This window comes from Neolamprologus brichardi, chromosome 14 (assembly GCF_056152115.1).
Source record: "Neolamprologus brichardi isolate AB-2024 chromosome 14, ASM5615211v1, whole genome shotgun sequence".
In the NCBI taxonomy this organism is placed as follows: Eukaryota; Metazoa; Chordata; class Actinopteri; order Cichliformes; family Cichlidae; genus Neolamprologus; species Neolamprologus brichardi.
The window spans coordinates 30,930,078-30,948,918 of NC_142117.1; the positions used below are offsets into that span (position 1 = coordinate 30,930,078).

Genomic DNA, 18,841 nt, shown 5'->3' on the forward strand with positions numbered 1-18,841 from the left:
GTATGATAACGAGATTTTTTTTTAAAGTATTTTTTATGTACATTATGTATGTATTTGTATTTTTCTTTGGGGGAGGGGGGGGTCAGCAACAGTGTAATTTTATTTTAGCATTTAAATTAATGCATTTTGTAAGAAAACCAAGACAGCTGTAATCTTAACAACTATATGGTTCTTACAGTTTTCTACATTTTAAAAAAAGAGTTTTATCATTTTAACCAAAAAATTAATTTCAGTCAGTGAATGACAATGTGCAATAATTAAATATTTATTTTGGTCTTTGGGTTATTAATTTTCTCTGAAAGTAATTTTAATATTAAAGACTGTCAGAGTTATTATTGTGTGTTGTATGTAATGTAAATAATTATTTAAATAAATAAAATATTTTACATTGAATACTGCATTCTTAAATAGAGGTACTTTATTCAACAATATAGTAATAACCCCCCCCCCCAAAAAAAAAAAAAAAAAATCCAGGAAAAAAATAAACTGTTTCAATATTTTGAAAATGAAAAATAAAAAAGTAAATAAAAACAAAATAATTTTCATGTGTATGTGCATTTTATACACAGTGCCATGATCCTCAATAAAGTGAGCTTACATCTGCACTAAACCCTCTTCTGGCTCTCATCATTGCACTGGCACTCCATCTCACAATACAGTGCACGCTTTGAAGACGACTTCAAAAAGATGATGCTGCGTGGATCAGATAAGCAACAAAAAGTCATTTACACTCATCTCTGCTCTAGCCTGAACTGCACACAACCAGACATTATGAGGGCAAACCGCTGCTCGTCAGTTCCAGCTCTAACTACATGGATGCGGCTGAGCGGGAGGTGGCGTGTGTGCACGAAGGACCTTGATAGATAGGTGACTCCCATTATCAGCACAGCCTGTCATGAACACACTGCCAGTAGCTGCTTGGTAAACCTCTGTGATAATTTCACACTGTTACTAGGCAGAAATGACAGATTTGGGTAGATTTCTTTTTATTTTTTACTTTCTTTAAATACAGTCGTTTGAGACTAGCTTACACTAAATAATAACAATCTTATTTTATTCTACTTTTCACCACATTTAACTGTGGTAACTTTAACTACATTTTACAACTTAAATGTTTTATTCTTATTGAAATATTTCTGGTGACTGTGGAGGACGTTATTGAACGTTTTCATGTGGTGAGAGGTAGCTAAAAGTCTTCCCCTCTCGGGCTTTGATAGTCTTTTCTCTCACTCTCTCCCACTGTCTGCAGCTCAGCAGGTACTTGTTCTTTATTGAAACCAGACTAGGCTCACTTTCCAGGCTATCTTTCTCCAAGTGAGATACCTCAGAATCCAGTTGCACCTCTTGAGTTTGTACTCCAGTTTTCGTCCCTATGCGTGATAGAAGCAAGGATTTTCATTGAGATTATCACCTCTTAATCTAAAGCATGTGGTTGCACAGATCTCACAGTAACTCAACCTGCTCTGCAGTCCCATGACAGTCCCAGCAGTTGTCAGGTCTAGCCTAAGACAATTCAGTCTCCTTACCCATATCTTTACCATTACTACATTGCAATCTTTGTTGCTTCATTCACCATGCCGCTAGGCTATTGAAGGCCCTCCAATGTGATATATGGGGTTGCGATTCCAGCACAGGCCTATTTCTGACCGAGCAAAATACATGCATGATTGTGTAAATCAATACAATGACTTCTACTTCCCCTAATTTTGCACAAGCATGTGACCCTGTTTTGAAGGCCTCTTTGTTTTCAAAGAGCACGCCTCTACACTCATGCATTTTTTCTCCTTTTTTCTTTCTCCTTTCTTCTAGAAAGACCGATCATCATATTAACATAGATGGGCATAAGTTCAGTGGTACTCGTCTGATGGCATAATTGGCCTTTGATCAGATGAGTCCCGCTTCGAGTGACTGGAAGTCATGTTGTACCAAGTGACGCCAGAGTCATTTGCGTGCTTTACGCTGCTGTATAGATATGTATTATTTACCACACATGCATAAAACACTACGCAGCATCATGCATTAAAAATTATGTTTTGAAAATTAGTTTAAATTGGGAAAATAGCAATCAGTGCTCTTTTCACAGAGTTTTAAAGAATCACATGTGCGTGTTTCAGCTCAATATTTTGCATTACCTAATAATACGATCCACAGACTGGATCAAGATTTCTGTGGTGAGCAATCCTCTTACTGACGTTGTATTTGTGAATGATGTTTTATTAAAAATCTAGTTACACAACTAAAGTCTGACACATGTAATTTCATTAGGTTTCTGGGTTTTTTTTAGTCTGAAAAAAGACTCTCTCAAGCAGTATTCCCACACACAAAGGGAATTGAACCAGCTAGCTCCCGATTTAATGTACGGATTAGCCAAAGTGGACTTAAGAGGATGGCATCTGTTTGTACAGATCAGATTAAAAGCAGTGACACTTCGGCTATGTGACATAGCTGGATCTCAAACTGTGAGAAATAATATACTCATGGGATGGTCACTCACTTTGACACATTTTTCTGTAATTTTGTTTGTCACAAAATGAAATTGTCATTGGGATTTTTAATAATGGAGCATTATTATTCCACGCAATATGGTGTCTCTGTGGGAGGCCAGTTAATTTTGGGGCCTGGAGCCTCACTGTGGACCCCCTTTGGATTGTGTCCATTCATTTGTTTTATTCTCCGCTGTGTATTAGCAGCCTCATTTGGATAAGTCAGGAAGCTGGAGCACATGGCCAGAGGGCACCCGGAGACCCTCTAGCGGTAACCTCAGCAGGCATTGTTCGCAGTAAGCTTCAGCACACAGAAATAACCAAATGTATTGGTTTGATGGAGCATTCTGAGAAAAGAGAGACGAAGAAAAGTGTAAATTATAAAACTTAATTGATTGTCTCAGCTTCAGTTGGCCCTTCACCCCTCCCCTCTGCAATATGGTACGCTTGTCAGACTCGCTGATAAATTACATGCATCTATTTGCATGAATTTTGCATATATATATATACAATTCAAGTTTGTTTGCCAAAGTAACAATCCAGAGAAATGCCTGGTTTGTGTTACTAAAACGAACATACAATCTTACGTAATGCTCGGCACACCTTTTCATACACATTTTATGCATTTGGCCAGATGCAGTGACAGTGCTGCTGCGCTTTATCAGCATGCAGTTTGCAGTTGGTATTTTGTTGTTAAACAGTTCGTGTGTTGGAAACTAGGGCACCTGGTTTTTATTACTTTATTCTACATGAGTTCCTATTGTTGATTTCTACAAACTGGATTTGTTTAGGTCATAAAGACTTGAACAGTTTATATGTTAGCATGCACTTATTTTCCTTTCTGTTTTAGCTGCTTTGTTTTTGCTTTATTGTTGATTTTCACCTTGTTTGTGCTTAAAGGCAGCCATTCAGCAACAACGCTGTGATTAATCTTAATGTCTGCAAGATGTCTACCGTCTAAAAGTGGGTGCTGTAATCATCTGCCCACTGACCCCATGATGCTCATATGCGGGCCTCTCTACGGCCCTTGTGTATGATAAGTAATTTCAAATCTCAGATTGAATGAACACAACTCTCTCCCACGTGTCATGTGATCTGGGAGTAGGAGTACACCAAAGCACAAAACAAAGGAAATGCAAGAATCGAGGGCATATTGCAGGTTTGGGGGTGTTGGTAATCAAACGCTGTTGGTGAGGCCTGTGATGAAATTAGGTGATGTTGCCTAAATAAGGGATGAAGGGTTCATAATTGCCAGTCTTAGAGATCTGAGGTACCGGGTGCCAACTGTCAGAGCAGGGCTAATGATGACAAATGTCTTTCTATGCAGATTGCTGCAGAAGCACCAGTGTGCAGCTGAGAAAGAACAAGAAAAGAAAAATGCAGAGGGACTAACAAGAGAAAGCTTGTGTGCTCATACTTAATGACCTACATGGAAATAAACCTCCATAACTGATGGGCCTTCTTTGAAAGTGCTAAAGCTTGAAGCTGTTTAAAGTTACCCCTACAGTACCTTGTGCATGGCTGTTATTAATAGGTATTATTCCCTGTGAGTGCGAAGAAAATCGGTGATATCTGTACCTCTATCTGATGCAGTGAACGCGAAGTCTGAAGTTACATTTGCTTACAAGCGTGTCAAGATGATTTGACAATAAAAAATTATGTCATGTTTTAGCTCTATATTTAGCCAAATAATCCATCAGCTCCAGAGGAGAAGACATGAAAGCAAGGCTCAGCATTGTCTTTGTGTAGCTTTCCTCATTAGCGTTTCTTTAGCTGATGCTTTGGTTGTTGTTGTGCAATGCAGCAAAATGTAATATTTTAAAAAGTGACTCAGCTCGTTACACCGTGGTTCAGTTAGAGCAGAACAAGCTGTTCCTGGATAACATAGTCAAACTGTTGTTAACTTAGCTTTATTTCTTTCTTTTTTTTCTTAAAATTGCGCTTAATTTTAACCACTTTTTGTAGCGGAGAGCCATAAATCTGATTTCACTTACTGTGACGTAAGGCTCATGCTAATAAAAGAGCAAGCCCAAAGTGCTGCATGGCCAGATTTCCCCAATTTGTTGCATGAATGGCTTTTGAAAGGGGTCCGTCTTTGTACAAAGGGACTCTCGTCTTTGTTTGGTTTCGCCCCATCTGTGTCATCTGGTGGTCTGTGCAAGAGGGTGGTGTCTCGGGGTGCTCCCCAGCGGCGTTGCCAGTTGTTTTATGGACTCGTTGGAGTGGTGCAGGGAGTTCATAAGTTGGCTGGGCCATTGTGTGCTGAGCCCAGCTGACACGTGTGAATTGACTCCAGCATATTGACAGATCATTTCCATTAATGAATCGAGGAGTCTGCCTTGTTTCACTCTGTGATTTATGCCCTTGCTTCATCATCCTCAGAGCTCTGGGTTAAATAACAACCCCCTGAAAGACTCAGCCACTAATTGCTGGATGAAGTGAGTTTGCTTTGTTCAGTAGTTTTAAGTATGCCTATGTTCTGTGAGTCATATATAAATATTTTATATATTGAATTAAAATTACAACACAGTGAAAAAATATGAATAATAAATATAATGTCAGTAAATGCAGTTTTTTTGAATCAGTTTTGTCTAAAGGCTGTAAAACAAACCAGAATAATGGTGTGATGTGCGGTCACTTATTAACAAGTGTCAGTAAACAGCAAAGTTTCCATTCATCAAAGACCTAGCAGTTTTCTCTCAAGGGTGGCTGGTCTTTTTCTTGATTTGATATTGAGATGCTTTTGTTTGCAACTGCTGGCGTTTCATGAGCTCTACCCTGATCCTCCATGGCGACCATCCAGCTTGTTCAAAGCAACAGCCATGCACTGCTGATAGCACTGGCCTCAGCCTGGCCTGTCACCCCCACCGCTGCTGCCACATGGAAGGCACATTTGCTCGCCACCATTTTATGCTGCTGTCACCCTCCCTTCAAGAGCAAGGGGAAAGAGGGGAGGTGAAAAGGAGAGGAGGGAAAGAGGGAGGCTCACCCTGAGCGGATGCTAGACAAAGATGGCAGCAGAGACATTTTGTCTACTTTCATTAGTTCTGGTGGTGGTGAGCTCTGCTGAATATTAGCCTGTTACTGGCAAAGGCACACATTGTGGAGCACAGACGGCGAGTGTGTCACAATCGAATCTACCCCACCTCATTTCCATCTTCCTCACCCAAAAAGTGGGACATATGGGGCCGGATGCCAATTGCTTATTTTATACGGTAATTAACATCCCTTAAACCATGTTACGTGGTAGGTGTGACAAAGTTTATCTCACCAATTTACATATATACCCCCAATAAGGTGCGATATTTTAAGATCCTGACTGACTACAAAGGCTTATGTGCTACATGTTATTAAGAAATAAAGAATATTAGCATTACTCGCCTTCACTCATGTTTAATAGTTTTGTTGCGGCACTGTCACATTCAGCTAAACTCAGAACCATCCTAAATCTGTGCTGTCATTTCCTCGAGTATCTGCTATCTGGTATCTGTCAGCTTAAATTGGGACCCTACCTAAACCCATACGCACTTGGATCTGTTGGTCTGTGTGTATGTTTTTAATATTTTTCTTTAAAAGGGTCAGTGTGTGAAGGACAGCTGTGATATGTTTGGATGCTCCTGTAATGAACTTGATTGTTTTCTGTTGTTTGTGATCTGCATGGCTTTATTAATTGCTAGAAAAATTAGTTTTGGAGTTCAGCCAAAACACAGATATTTCATCTGGTTTCCTGCTTTGCACCATGTGCCTGATTCTTTTGTTTACTTTTATAACAAAATTTGCAGAGAGACTCCCAGATTTGTGCCGGTGTGTATGTGAAGATGTATCTGAATGTTGCTTTGTCCCGCTGGGCTTTTATGTGTTGGACTCATTATTGTAGTCATCTCACTGGGCTCTATTAGGGAAGCTCAGGAGATGGGGTCGCCATGAAAGAGTCATGATGGACGAAGAAGTGCTGATGTGCAGGTTCCTGCCTTCAGGCTTTCACCTGCTTAGAAACAGCCTCAAGGCAAAAAAGAAAAAAAAATGACTGGCCTCTCAGTCCAGCCAATAAAAGATTGAAGACCTAAAGTCAGGACTTTTTTAAGGTTGTTTACAGTTAAATGTATCTAAAATTTATAGTGAACAAAATGTCAAAGTTAACTAATTAGCCAATGATTTTTCTGCGCGTCTTTCAAACGATTTACAAACAAAAAAAAACAAGTCACAAGGTGGGTAAGAGTACCAGAAAGACGGATAAAGTTATGCCGTTCTACCTCGTTAAATTTCAAACGATTTTATTAGAGTGTCAATTCTGTGGTCTTGGCAGGGCTTGGGAGGTGTCTGAGCAGGGAGTGCAGCGGCAGGGAGTGAGCATGTCGGCTGTTGACACCATCTAACGAAGGGGGGGATTAGGAGTTTACAGAGGCAGTAATATGATAGGTCAAAAAGAGGAGGCACTCCTCCACAGCACTTGGCTCTGTAATGAATGATTGACTGGAAAAGGAGAAGCTGCCACTCGCTGGCTGAGTGCTCATCTTGACGCCTGCCGCACCGCTCCACGGCTCCCCTTGATCACGTTTCGCTGCTCCTTTCTCATCTAAGGAACCAGTCTGCAGGGAAAAGCTGCTTTTCCCTCTTATTTTTCTCTCTAATTTACACATTTAAGACATTTTTGTTTGCTTATTTGCAATTCCCTTTTTTGTCAGTGAGCCTCCCTCTATCAGTCCTACTCCCAGCCCTAAAACCAGCCCCCCACCAACCAACACACACACACACGCACACAACCTTCCCTTTCTCTTGTGTTTGCCTCGAGGCAATGAACTAATTTCAGGTTCCATAATTGCAGTGTGTTGTACACCTGTCTGCTATTAATTCTCCCCTGTCTCTTATTCTTTTTCTTAATGAGATATTATTGTAATTATTGTCATTATGCTGTTTTTCATAATGAACTTGATTGATGTTGTTGTTATGGAACTATTTATTCTCTATAATTAGTGTAAATGTGGAGGGAACCTCTGTAGGCACTGATAGTCCGGCACTCCAGGTATGAGTAAACTCATCAGCTGACTCCAGAGTTCCCACTTAGTCCACAGTTTGTCCTGGATATAAACATGAGAGTGAAGTAGCCTGGTCACTAGTGAATAGGGCCCTGCTTGTAGCCATTTTAAAACCATTACAACAATGAAAGGCTTTACAATGGGCATCCCTGAGCTTTGTTTCAGCCTGTCACTTGCACCCTGTGAAAATCAAATAGTGCTCTGAACATCATGAAAAAAAAAGGTGAATAAGGTTTTGGCTATACTCCTATTTTTAAAAAAATCTGCTTGTGTTTTGAAAAGGAAAAAAAAAAGGTTTTCAGTGACACGAGTTTGAATGTTATTGTTGAAGGAGCAAACTACTGGAAGGAATGTTAAAGAAAATCTCAGCTGAATGAACAACGTTGAATTTTTTTTTCTTAGTGGCTCTCAATCCAATTAGGAGTTTAATAAGGGTCATGCATAGGGACTTCACGCTGCAGGTTGGTTTCTTTAAGGGTGCTTTCAGGGAGTAGGCTGGGGCTGAAGTTCCTGAAGGTCCTGACTGAAGGCTGGTCTCTTTAATGTGAAGCGAGGGGTCCTGTGCCCTGGTGAGTCATTGAAGCTGTTTGGGGAGCGCAGATGATACTTTCCATAATTGTGAAGCCTAGATTGTCGGATAATCTGACACTGTGGTTACAGTGGTTTCTCAGGTGGTACCAATTACCTGATCTCTCACACGTCTGCTTCTCCTTCTCACACGCTGCGCTCCTGCTGTTTCATTTACCTTGAAATGTAAGAAGATTTATTTTTTCTGCATAATAGCCGGTTTATAAGAAGTTAATATTTTCCCTGATTAAAAATCTTCGAGTCAAATCTAAACGGCTCTTGAACTAGTTGTTACTGTTTTCAGGTTGAGTTTCATACTTGGAAAACGGGAACCTTCTTGAAAACTTCAATTTGAGTGAAGATGAGGAAAAGCTATATGGGTCTTTAGTTGGGACTTAGTTGATCTTTAATCCCCCCCCCCCTCCCTCCCAAGAGAGAAAGTGGGCAGGAGGGCCCTAAAAGTGGACTTGTCCAGCCTTTGTGGGTTTGTTCACATGCTGCTGTGCTTTGAGTGTCTGACAGCCGTTTAACTCCACACGACCTGTTTCTCAAGTGCCATCGTTCGGTTGCTCTTGAATCCTTTTAGGAGCCATAATTACAATTCATGCACTCCCTGCGCTTCTTTGAAGAAGCATTCAGAGAGTAAAGCAGGGTGCAGAAAGCCTGAGAGAAACCCAGCAGTAGCAGCGCTTCTCCAGTGCGAAAACACTGAAACTATCAGCAAAATGCTTACAGCGCTATGTGAAACTACAGGATGAATTTGTATAATATGCAGATTTGTAAAGTAACAAATAACTGGGTAAAACAAGGGTAAACGGTGTAAAATGTGTATAGAAGTAAAGATAAGATTCTGGTAAGAAGCAAATCTAAAATATACATTTCACAGGACAAATTTCATCACATTGCCATTCTTTCAAGTATGCAAACAACTTGTGAATTGTGTTACAAGTGAAGTGAAGCACATTCAATGACTTTCAAAGGGAAAGAGAAGAAAGGGTAAGCTTAATGCCTAATAGGTGCTTTAGTAATTTCTGAGTTTTCATAGCTTAATCCGTTCTGAAAAGCTCAGCAGAAGAAAGGCTGCAAATGGCCCTCAGCATTAATTTGATGTGACTTCTGTACAATAAGGGCTGTGGATCCCAGAAGCCCATTTTCAAGCTTACCTTCTTTCATCATCCTCAGCCTTTGGAACTTTTACCTAAATGTTTCATGAAACTAAGGCTGTAAGCCTCTTTGGTATTCTGTCTTTATAACACATGGTTTAAGACTATTATTACACCGTGTTCAAGGCAGAGGAACACATACAAACACTGAAGCTGCCTCTCTATTGTGTGGAATTCAAATTGATTTGGTACAATTGAGAGAGCATTTGTATTAAAACACACATATCGTATGGCTCATTTCCCCTCTTTCTTTGTGGATTTTTACAAATGCAAATGAGTTGGTTCCCCATCAGTCTTTGTACAATTAAGTATGCTTTTTGGTTCTCTGAGTATTATTTCCAGATGAAATAATGTGTCTTTTATTTCCTTTTAGATTTCAAAACGCAATTTCCCTAGGAAGCCATTTGAACACATAGCTAAACCTCACAGTGCCTCATTACTCACATTTCGTCCTGATATTTTTCGGAAATTAAAAGTCAAAATCACCAAATTCAAAGCTACATTTTCCCTGTTGTTGTCTGCTTTTTGATGCCATTCTTAGTAACTCCAACCCCTTCTGTTTCTGTAAAAAAAACAATCTCATGAACTATGGTACCTCTCTGAGATTCTTTTTTTTTCCATGCAAAGAGTCAAAGCAGGAGGAGAAAGATTTGGTTTGTTATCAAAGAACCTTGTGATGATGTGCCCCAGGAAAGTGCAGTCTGCATCTCACAGTTTCTATGCTGTGGATGCTTTGTAGCAGTCTCTCCCATTATAAAAATAACATCAGTTAAATTGATACATGTTCAAAGCTTATTTAAAAAAATCTGCTTTATTTTCTTGAGATTCTTTTGTTTACGCAGAATTGAGGAAAGCCAGCAAGGGACACACTGGGTGGGTCAATGACCCTGGAGAAAACAGCTTGCATTAATATGGTCTAATCCAGTGTAATTAGTCAAATTACAGCACGCCAAGCAGCTTGTCAGGGGCTGTCGGCTTTGGCAGGCACGAGAGATGGCGTGGAGTCCCACTGGACAGCAGAGGGACCTCAAAAGCTCTGCGAAGCTGCCCTATTGCACTTACTTTTACTAATTTTACCTCGTTTTCCTCTTCACCCTGTCATTTTTTTCTACTCTTGACAAAAAATGGAAAGAGCTCTTCAGTCAGGCTACAATGTTTTCACCTTTCCCTGTGTTGTCTCCCACACCCCCAGGCTGCTAGCTTGGCTTACTGCCTGGCTGCTAAGGTGGATCAAAATGATAGGAGGATTCACAGCACAGGCTACAGAAAGTCAGAGTAATTATATCAGCGCTGCACTCCTCCTACGTGATTTTATGAGGGAGTCAGATGCACGCTAACTAGTGCTGCTAAGAACCATGGACACGGTTAAGACACTTCCTCGTGTTGAAGGATTAGCATTGGTAAAAAGATTTAAACTATATAATTACATGAGGATAAAGTACAAATTATCTAGTGCACTCAACAGCCAGATTATCATCCCTTGCAAGCCCCGTTCAGCCCCAAGGGGTGAGCCTGGATGACAAAGGCCCTCATTAGCATAAATTTACAAGCCCTCTCGTTTAGAGACGCCGATAAGAACCTGTTCCACCTTTGCTTTGGCCCTGAATGGCTTGTTGTGCTTTTGGCAATGACAGATAAGTCAGGGTAATTCCACTTTATGGCTGAAAAAATGATGCTCCAGATTCTGGCTGCGTCCCGAAGGTGTCACCCACGATAATCCTCAAACAGCGTCCAGCAGAAAGGGGGCTGTGTGTTTTCCAGATGATATACTGCGAATGACAGAAAGAATTATATGAAGGAGGATGAATCTGTAACATATTATTAAGCAATTCCCTGTGAATAAGGGGGATAAAAGGATAATGGATGAGGGTGTCATTATTACCTTGGTGCCAAGGGAAGCGCCAAAGCAAAGGTAGAAAGACAAGATTAATTGAGGACGAGTGAGGCGCTCATTGCTCATCAGGCCCTCTCGTCTAACCACTTGCTCTTTCTGTCCCTCTTCTCCTCTGTCTCTGCCTCTCCATCCTCATCTTATTCTTTTCTTTTTCTCTGTCTTGCTCTGAGCCCCTATTCCTCCCACACATAACCAAAAAGAAAGAAAGGAAAAAAAGAGGAAAAGAAAAGTAGAATTTAAAGCGATCAGCTTGGCAGTCTCAGTGGCAGCCAGATGAAGCTGGTACCCAGGCCAGGAAGATTTCAGTCATCTTAAGGCTGACAAGTCCCTGAAAACGTCCCATTAGGAAAAGCTTGCTGAAAAGACCCAACACCAAATGACTGCATCCCTTCTCTCAAGCTCCTTAGTGAAAGCATCCCCAAAGCTTTTTATCTGGATGATGTGCTGACTAAGTATGTTTGTGGATGTGGCTATGGGTGGCTCACCATTTGACCGTGTTCATTTTCCATACGAAGCTTTAAATGTTGTATTCTATCGTTTGCTTGCTCACAAACAAACCCAGGAAATTAAATGTTTTGCTCATAAATTATAATCATGTAGGCAGTAAACACATTTCATAGAAAATTCTTAAGCACATTTTTTTTTCATTATAGTAACACTTGTACAAAGATAACTCATGTTAGCTTGAATGCTAAATTACAGCCTGATCTGCTTTTTGAAAGAAATGGGAAGTCTGTCCCTTGATTTCCAAAGAGTGCAAGCATTTTGTTCTCAAACTTGCTCCCTCCTGCACATGTTCCAAACTTTTGATAGACTCCTAACAAACTGAGTCCTGATATAAAATGAAATTAGACAATAACAATATGATCCACATAAAACTGTGAATTTATCAGGAATTGCATTCATTTTATGCATTTATTTTTAAATATTGTATTCCCACTTTGTAGTCTTGGATAAAAGTAGCAAAAGTGTAAACATGGCGTCACCATCAGGCTTCAATCACAAGGCATCCAACTAGATCTAAAATCTAAAAAAAAAAAACATGACTATATGTGAATGTATATGTAATTTAAAGAGGGCTCATACCACACTTTAGAATGATTTGTTTCTTATAACCACCAAACCTTCTGGTGGCTTGATGCCAGACTTTCTATTACTGCTGCAGAGAACCACAAGCCTAAGTAACTCTTTTTTTTTTCTTTACCCATTGGATTTCTTGGGGCTTTCTGTTTCCACATATCTGAGCTTTTACTCTTTAAGACACGATTGCATATTGCACCAGGGGCTCCTCCCACCTGTCCTACCATGGCAGTGTTGAAGACAGCACTGCAGGGTCTGCTAATCTGCGTGAAATACTATCTCTGACATGAATGTTATTGACAAACTTGGCTGGACATTTTGGGCAGTGAACTGCCAGCATATTTAATGCATATTCATCTCCTTTATCCCACTGGTCTTGCCAGAGCACCAGAGCTGTGTCATCTTGCCACACTCCAGCTACCACCCAAATGTATAGTGACACTGATTATGCAAATCTGTATCTTGTTTTCTCCCAATACCTGCATTAGAAGCCTGCTACTTTATTGAAGTTGAGATACGGGTCTGTCGGAGAGGAACTTCGTGGATTTTTTTTCTCTCTTTCTCTCTTTTTTTTTAATAATCTGGGGGAATCTTTTACATTTTTTGTATTTCTACACTTCATAACAGTTGTCACATTAAGGACAGATCAGATAAAAACATGCTTTGATGCTCAGGCATACATTATGAATCTTTGCAGGATGTAAAAGGGATTAAAGTTAAAATAAAAACATGGAGTTTGGCTTTGGCTTTGCAAACTTAAATATGCCAGCGTTTGTTTCATTTCACAGTGTATGCACTGCTTAGTGTGTAGGAAGAGAAAACTGTCGAAGTTGGGGCTATTTTTTGTGCATATGGTTTTATTCAGGAAATATTTTAAATTAAAAATTATTTTTGTGTATTCATAGAAGCTACTTTCTGCTGATCACAAAGCAACTGTCTGTGATAATGTGTTTTGTGGCTTTTGCATTTTTCGAGTCATTTTTGTTGTTTTGGGTTGGAGGGAAATCTCAGGGGGTGATATTTTGCCATCTAAGCAAGTATGGGAAACATATGTACATACTAGCTATAACACAGTCTATGCAAGGCTTGCTTTTCTTTTTCACTTTTCTTTTTCCCTTTTAATTTAGATATAGATTAGTGGACGAGTTGGGTAATTTTTTTATAAACATTATTTAGTTTTTATTGATTTATTTCTTTTTTTGCCCAGTCTTCCATGTTGTCTTAGGCTGGTAATGATCTTCCACTTAACTCAGAGTTGTTCTCTGCTTTCCCTGTTACTAGGCTTCATGCTTTCTCTGTGCCTTCTCTGGCTCCTCAACCTCTTCACAGATTTGGCCCATATTGCCTGGGGTCAGCCATTGAATACAGTATATGCAGTGTGTGCTGATCCTCCAAATTGCCATGTGTGAAATCCATCCCACTTGCTCCTCGGGGAGTAGTCATATCACTCAAAATGAAACTGCCTCTCGTATCCTCCCCTTATTCTTCCACTTCACTGTTCTCTATGGCCGCCTGGGACCATGCAGTTGTGAGGCTTTATAGTGGAAGCCTATTAGACAAATCTGAGAAGAATGCAGCAGAGGTGCTGTGATACCAGGTTGTCAGTATGCTCCACAGTCTCATATAAATATATCAGTCATGCTGGCTTGGAGGTCTCACTGAATTATAATATTTTCCTATTTTGGTGTAAATGGAGTGGAGGGGGGTGTAGATTGTTCCGTATGGGAGAAAATTGCATCAGGTTTTAAAGAAAATGCTTCGTTAGATTTATTAATAACATCTGTCATTGTGTCTCAGTCAATGTGGGGGTAAAGCTATTCTGGAAGTCAAATATGATTAGAATCTATTTCCATGCATGGAGTGGCTTCTTGTCGCTTATAAACATGATGTGCTCCGTGTGAGCATCTGCACATTATTATATATGAGTTTCAGCCTAAACACTGGTGTCACCTGTGCCTCTCCTCATCTCATCTGTCAAAATATTTTCTTTTTTTCTCCTATGATGTTCTGCGTGCAGAACACGGCCTGCCCTCTGTCACATCAGGGAAACCAGAGCGAAGGAATAACGTAAAACAAGCAGAGAGTTGTTAAATTGCATTATGGCTATTATACAGGATAGGGATATATGCTGCAGCTGGTAAAGTAGCGCATGCGCCTGTGCCTCCTAATGAGCCTGCATGGAGGGACCTGTGTGGAAACAAAAGGCTGTGCTTGTCGGCCACACCAGACCCCTTCACCCACCCTCTCACCGCTCCCCCAGCCCTGAGCGTGACAGACCAAGAGCAGAGCGCCGGTCCCTTCCTGGTGGCGTGATTAGATTGGGGCCGAAGTCTCCAGCTGGCAGGCCTGTCTGTGACTGGAGGCGGCCGTCCCCAGCGCTTGTCACTGGCTGACACCTCTGACAGGCAGGGGACAGCTTCAGCAGACAGGTTCATTAAATGGCATTTTTTACAGCTGGGCCTCCAAAAATGAGGGCTGGGCTTTGTCAAATCCCCAAGTCTACAGGGGCCCCTGTGTGTTGGTTTAGACCAAAGCTTTGTTGTTATGACAAATTTTTTGATCTGGGCCGTTTGAAATCGGCTCTTTTTTTCTCCTCTTTAGCCTCTCTTTTGTTGACAGCTGGCCCTTTGCCCTGTATTTTGTCATGGCAGCAAAATGTTTGCGTTAGCTGGTTAACCAAAAACAGCCCGCGCTAAAATATTTCATTGAAAACCAATTTTGAGACCGAATATTACAGCTGTTTATATATGTTTCAATACTTACGAACCCGCACTATGTTTTATTGCTTCCATGGCTGTTATAGTTGCAGTATTATTTTATAATGCATGATATAAAGATGGAGAATTCACAAGCTACTGGTAAATTAAAACAATAAATGAGTTTAATGAATAAAGACTGTACTAAAACTGACAAACCATTCAGAGGCTCTAGACATATGAAGAACTTAATTTGTATTCACATAACACCTCACTAGTCTTTTGATGGAGTAAGCTGTTGTAGTCTCCCCATGATGCTTATCTGTATCACTTGCCTTTCAGCATTGCACTCAGAAGACTGCTTCCACAACATCTGGCTACAGAGTGGGAGGGGGCATAAAAGATAACCTGCTTCCCAGTGAACTGCTGCTGGCCTCCAGCTCCTAGTAGTCCTTCCATCGCACCTCCCTTCTTTTCTATCCCCCTCCAGTCAGCACGCTGCCTCCTCAGGGCCGTGCTGTCTCTATGACAACTGTTTGAGTTGGGGGTTGCAGAGGTGTCAAGCAGGGGCATTACTGGTAGGAGAACACCAGAGATGCTGGGCTGCACATCCAGCATCTCCACCTAATCCAATTTTAATTGAGCTCAAGAGATTTTGGATGTGGCACGGAGGTCGGGCATGAGCTATTCCAGGGAGAAATTAAGGGAGCTCGGCTTGTGCTGCACTCTTCCAGCCTGTCACTATTTTAAATGAGCATTAGCATCAGACCTAACCCAGCTCACTCTGATTCTCTCCATCTCTACCCCCACCACCGTGACCACACACACGTGTCCGCACACACACACACACACACATATACACTGTAGGGCCTCACTCCCTTACTGCCCTGTTAAATCTTTATTCTCTCCCACACACGCACTCTCTGAACTGAACCTATGTGTGATTATAACCTGGGGAGTTGATGAGGTTGCTCCCTGGCTCATACTGTTAGACAAAATTGTTCAGTCAGGGGGAAGTGAGATGGAAGGAGGGAGAAAGGTGTGTGAGGGGACCATTCTCACCTGTCAGAACAACTGTCTTGTCTTTCTGTGTGTGGACCTGCAGCCCCCGGTGGTGCTGCATACACTAATGATTCTTTGTCTGCTCTCTCTCTCTCTTTTTCCTGCCATGATGATTTTTATTGATTATGTATATCCCACTGACCCAGGGGGCTATTTCTTTGACCGCTTGCCTTTCCACCAACGACTCTTTTAAACTAACTCAAAAACTGCGAAACGTTCAACAGTCTGTACACAGCTGCATGTTTTGTACCAATTGTGCCTTGTAATGTGTTATACAGTCTCACTAATTCTTAGCTACAAGTTGAAAAAGGGAATGAAAGAACTGATACTGGTGTGATATTGAGGCTTCTCCTTTGCCTTGGTTTGGTGAAGCTCCAAGTCCCAATTACATCAGGGTGCTGTGACCCTGTTATACCTGCCTGCAAGCCTAGTTAAGAATTCTTCTTAGCAGCCTAATGGGTAGAGGGATTAGTTTGCCAGTAGCAGGCAAAGGTTTCCTGTCTCAATAATTGTATTTGTGGTGCCCATGAAAACAGGTTTCCTCTAAAAATACCCCCCAAAACAAAACAGTGTGTACAGTAATGTTTTACTCGGGTTTGTTTTCCTGTCAGTGCTCTGTTACAGTCTCCTCACAGCTTTGACACCTTTCATCATATCTGCAACGTACTGCATTCCGATCCTTTGGTTGCTAAATTGCTAAATAAAGACATCAGTAGTCTATTTCACTCTTCGTCTGACATTATATTTAGTTTTATACAGCTACAATAACCACGGGACATTTTTTTCTCTTCTCTTGTTCACCTTCTAGGTCTTACCATACACTGAGGGCTTGCATGGGAAGTGGATGTTCAGTGAAATTCGCGCAGTCTTCACTAGACGATATCTCCTGCAGAACACGGCGCTGGAGGTCTTTATGGCCAACAGAAGTAAAGGCAGTAACAATTTAGAGAATTTAAAATTGAAGTGCTTATTTCCCATTTTTTTTAATATAATAAGTGTTATCTTTTACTCTTTGCAGCATCGGTCATGTTCAACTTTCCTGACCAGGCCACAGTAAAGAAAGTCATTTACAGTCTCCCTCGGGTGGGTGTGGGTACCAGCTATGGACTTCCACAAGCCAGGTAAGTTGAAATAAAGCAATCAAAATGCCGTTAAATGTTTAGAATTATTTTATGGCCTTGTTACCTCATCTGTGCTGTGTGGTGAAGAGTCTGTGGAGTACTGGCCTGCAGTAGAGTCATTTGAAGTCCCATTGCTCCAGTCATTGAAGTGGATGTGCACTGACCCTGACTGAGCTGACCTAATTCTCTGACAGAAGACTCTATACAAGAGGATTGCAGCCAGGCCAATGACCACAGGAAAAAAGTTTCCCTTTAGACTCCAATGGTGCTAATAGGCCTTTTTATTTACTGCCGCAAAACTGGCAACTTGTATGATATTTTGTGCATGTCAAGTAAGGCCTCCTGTATTGTAGTTCAGCTTGAATAATTGTGTGATTTAAGGTTTTTTAATTACCAACTGGCATTCACTTAATGTGCTAGAATAAAAGATATACAGCTATGAATACCATTTTGTTATAAATCCTTCATCTCAGTATGTTAATTCTAAAACTGAGTAGTAGTGTTAAAACCTGAGACTGGCTTTTAATGTCATAATGTCACGGTTTGCAGCCAATCCTTTGAATTCAGTTCCATATACAGGTTTTCTGTTGTTTTTTTTATTTTACCTTCACATTTTTTTTAACAAAATCAAGTTATAAAATATCCATAGCTAACACTAATCCTGTGGATATTGAGCTATTGTTTAAATGCTTTTTCCAGACGCATCTCCCTGGCCACTCCTCGTCAGCTTTTCAAATCCTCCAACATGACCCAGCGCTGGCAGAGGAGAGAAATCTCCAACTTTGAGTACCTCATGTTTCTCAACACTATATCAGGTAATGTTGTGTGTATTGAATTTCTAATGTTGTGCAACTTTGAGATTTCTTTGCTTAAATTGAAAGTAGCAGAAGGTACGGTAATAATATATTCTCTTTTTCTCAGCCATCAGTTAAACAGACAGATTCTGACTTGTTTTCTTCCTTATCCGGACAAAATTTCCAACCGGTGAAATCGCAGAGTTTTAATCTATTATATATGTGAAACTTTCCCCATTAGAGTCTTATGGCTTTAAGGTTTGCTATCACGATCAATAAACTTTATGTGTCAGTGGTGCTGGAAGCTACTATCAGTAGCCTCAGTTATGTCGTATTTGTTTAAGAATCCATGGTAGTCTTAAGAGGTGCTCAACATTGTAAACTTCACTGCTCATGGGAGTATGCTGTTTGAAGCAAAGAGCAGGCGCAGCAGATTTTTCCAGATAATTAGTGCCTGGCTTTGTGAGAGTGTGCACAAGTGTGTCTGCGGAGCTGAAAGGTTCTGTTGTCGACTCTCTGATCTGAACTGCAACTAACAGGGAAGGCGAGAGCGACTCTACGCTATTCTGCTCAGAAAGGTGTCATCCTCTCTCTCGCTGCATATTCATGCATATTTATATTTAGCTTGTGCTCGACTTCGATACATTATTGTCAGCTAATTAGATGTAAGGCAGACAGAAAAACATGCCCAAAATTCATTAAAAATCCCTGGTAATGACCTGGGCTGCCAGGGATGTCAGAATAGTGTGGAGCGGTAGACAGGCGGGGGGTGAAATGCTGGGAAGAGGTGCGAACGGGAAATGGTCTTCTAATTAAACACTATTCCACTGTTATTAACATCCTGCCACCCCAGCTCAGGCCTCAGCGCAAGTAGGTCTAACCACAACAATGCCCAACTCATCCTCCACACTCAGCCTGCTGTTTCCTTTTGAGTGCATGGCATTA

General features: G+C 40.9%; 1 protein-coding gene across 2 annotated transcripts in view; it reads left to right on the forward strand.

Annotated features, from left to right (window-relative positions):
- The window catches only part of nbeab (neurobeachin b), a 201,267-nt gene that overhangs the window by 143,181 nt on the left and 39,245 nt on the right, over nt 1–18,841 (forward strand). For both annotated transcript variants that reach the window (XM_087851111.1, XM_087851113.1), the window contains exons 41-43: nt 16,790–16,907; nt 17,000–17,102; nt 17,802–17,917. In XM_087851111.1, coding sequence (XP_087707237.1) covers nt 16,790–16,907; nt 17,000–17,102; nt 17,802–17,917 — 337 coding nt within the window. The remainder of the gene's footprint in view (nt 1–16,789; nt 16,908–16,999; nt 17,103–17,801; nt 17,918–18,841) is intronic.